A 2,897-nucleotide genomic window follows, 5' to 3' on the forward strand; every position below is an offset into this window, starting at 1 on the left:
CCTCATGGAGCACACAGAACACCTACGATGCTTACTGAGCTAGCAAGTGACTGTAGCAGCTAGCCCAGAACTGGAGCCGCACACGGCCCTCTTGTCCTCTTCGCTGTGCCCTAAGGCCACAGCACCCAGAGCTGCACTAGAGGCCTTCACAGAGCGGAGCTTCCAGAGTGCACACTCCCCAGGTGATGAAGTGTGATGAGAACGTTCAGACCAAGGAGCAGGCTCACTTTGAAATAAGTGTAACTCCGAGGGGACCACACTACTATAAACAAGAAAAGAGGAGTCTTTCCTATTAGCGGCTTCTTGTATTAAACTGTGAGAAATAATCTTCTGTGGGTTGACTTGTGGAGGCTTTATCCATTTGTTTTTTCCTGATAACAGAAGAGAAGAGATAAGCAAATATGTGAGGTAAAGCCCAGGTATTTGATGCCTACATTACAGAATCCATTCCAACACTAACGAGCTCAAAACAAGAGTTCCCTGGCCTAGAGAGACGGTTGGGGGCTAAGAGCACTTGCTCTTGCAGAAAACCCAGGTTCAGTTCAGAAAACCCACATGGAGGCACACAGCTATCTGTAACTCCTGTTCTAGGGGATCTGATGCTCTCTTCTGGCCTCTATATGCACTGCATGCAAGTGGCATACAGGATTTATGCAAAAATACCCCTGCACAATATTTTATATATGTGTGTATGTATACATATACATACATATAAATATATGTATATATAGACATATATACATGTATACACATATATGCACACACACACACACACACACACACACACACATATGTAAGAGTCCTTTCCACTATTCTTCAGCGGTGACACTGAAGTTAGATGAGGGACTGGGTGTCAGTGACTCATGGGGACATCACCCAAGAGTATGACTGTCTTGTCAGGTCATATCTGAGTGTTCCTTTAAGCCCCAGTGGACGCCATGACAACTGTCAGACTGGAGCAGACCCCAGGGTTCCCCTCAGGACTCAGGTTCAGGATACAAGAATAGCTGAGTGAGCAAATACTTGCCTGGTGATCTTGTTGTTAGTTTATCTGCCATAGCTGTATCCTGGAGCCACTCTTGGGGTTCTGTTTATATTCGGGTGACTCTAGCATGTGAAAGAGCCTGAGAGTCCTCCTTGCCTCTGCCTGGAAAGACTACATAGTAGGCGACCACTACACCCTAAGACTCAACTATGAAGCCTCCTCCAGAAAGTCTCCCTGATTCCCCAGGTGACTCAGTGTCCCTCAAGCACCTAAGGTACACACAGTGAGTGACCTATGGCTCTGCCTACCTACTCCGCACCTACGTGAGGTCCCTGACACTCACCGTAAATGCTGCTCCTTGGCCAGGCTGAGGTTGCTGCAGTCCAGAGCCTTGCGCAGTTCCCGCTGCAAGCGCTGCTGCTGACGCTCTTGGAGTAGGCTGGCGCGAGCCTTCTGGATCCTGCGACGGTCCCAGTCCATGTTGTGCTGGCATTCTTCCTCCTGAAGCCTCTGAAGGCAGGAAAAGGGATTTACAACCTTCTCTTGGGGCCCAGGGGCCCAGGAGCCCAGGGCATTCATCTGAGAAACCTGGCTTCTTTTTATGGGTGGAAAAAATGAAGCTTGGAGGAGAAGGGAGGTGACCTCACCCACCCTGCCCTTGTCCTATGTGGTCTGGCTGCTTTCTGCCCTCAAATGGCATTGATGTTCTCTTATTCCTGAAGGACCTGGAACTCCCATAGTACTCCCAGCCAGACTGATCTCAATCAGATCCTCAGGAGGGTTCCCAGCTGGCTTAGCAAGCCAAATGTTGCCCCCAGCAAGTTGTCTAATGTAGGGATCATTTGTGGAATCCCTGAGCACACTGACACTGAGCCTCACCCTATGACAACAGTGTCACCATGAAGGTGTGGGTGATAGCCTAGTTCTAAAAGTCCTGCCTGTCAGATCCTTCCTTGCGAAGCACGGAGCCCTCTGGGGCACTGAATTAGTGTGGATTAGTGTGGAGAACTGACTCCCAAGACAGTTCAACTTCTCACAAATGATCTTCTGGGAGAAGCAACTGGGAGGGCCATGTTGAAGGCTAGATGAACATCTACACCAGAGGAATGAGTGGTGTTCAGCATAGTCTCATGTCAGGACCCAAAGTCAGCCTGGACTGGCTTAGCCACCTGCCACCTGGGAGGGGTGTCCTTGCTTCTGGGAATCTCAGAGATCTTTCTGTAAAGGGACTGTCCAAAGACTGTAAAGGGACTGTTCAAAGACGCCATGGCCAGTGACATCTGTAGTGGACTATTCAAAGACACCATGGCCAGTCGCGCACTTGCCTCAGCATGAGCTCTATTTCTCAGATCACCTGGGGCTCAGAGAGCATGGAGAAGAAAAAGCACCAAGAAGCATGGAGCAAGGGCCTAAGCGAGAATCTTAATGTGTTCTTTCTCCCTTTGTGTGGTCCTGCCTTCTGAATCTTCTAGAATAAAAACTGGACCAAAATTCTGGGTTTCAGGCCAACCTTCATTCCACAGTCCAGCTGAGCAGATGTGTGACAGACTCTGCTCCTTGCTCTCCACCAGGCCGGCCTCCCCTGCACCCTATTCCAGAGCAGTCAGCCCTCACCCCAGCACCTCTGCCTGCTGGGTTGCTGAGGGGGCAGATCACATCCTGGGAGTACTGTGGTGTAGGGGATCCCTCCCCTGACCTCTAGGACATCTCGCTTGGCATCCGTCTATCCACCCCTTCCTCGGCTGCTTTTGGCAGGTCCCCTCTTTGTAAATGATGGCCCTGACTGAGCCACAGACCTGAGTGTTCCTCATTGTCTGCCTCACCCAGGATCACACTCAGGACTGCTACCGTATTACTTTCTGCTGACGACAACTCCCAAATGTAAGGCTCTGGCCTAGACCTTGTTCTGAAT

At 50.3% G+C, this 2,897-nt stretch overlaps 1 protein-coding gene across 1 annotated transcript in view; it reads right to left on the bottom strand.

Moving 5' to 3' along the window:
- Nucleotides 1-251: 251 nt before the first annotated feature.
- The window catches only part of Ribc2 (RIB43A domain with coiled-coils 2), a 12,688-nt gene continuing 10,042 nt past the window's right edge, over nt 252-2,897 (bottom strand). The window contains exons 6-7 of the mRNA XM_005354404.3: nt 1,329-1,495; nt 252-371 (exon numbers count right to left, since the gene is read on the bottom strand). Coding sequence (XP_005354461.1) covers nt 293-371; nt 1,329-1,495 — 246 coding nt within the window. The 3' untranslated portion in view covers nt 252-292. The remainder of the gene's footprint in view (nt 372-1,328; nt 1,496-2,897) is intronic.

Source organism: Microtus ochrogaster, chromosome 15 (genome assembly GCF_000317375.1).
Source record: "Microtus ochrogaster isolate Prairie Vole_2 chromosome 15, MicOch1.0, whole genome shotgun sequence".
NCBI lineage: Eukaryota > Metazoa > Chordata > Mammalia > Rodentia > Cricetidae > Microtus > Microtus ochrogaster.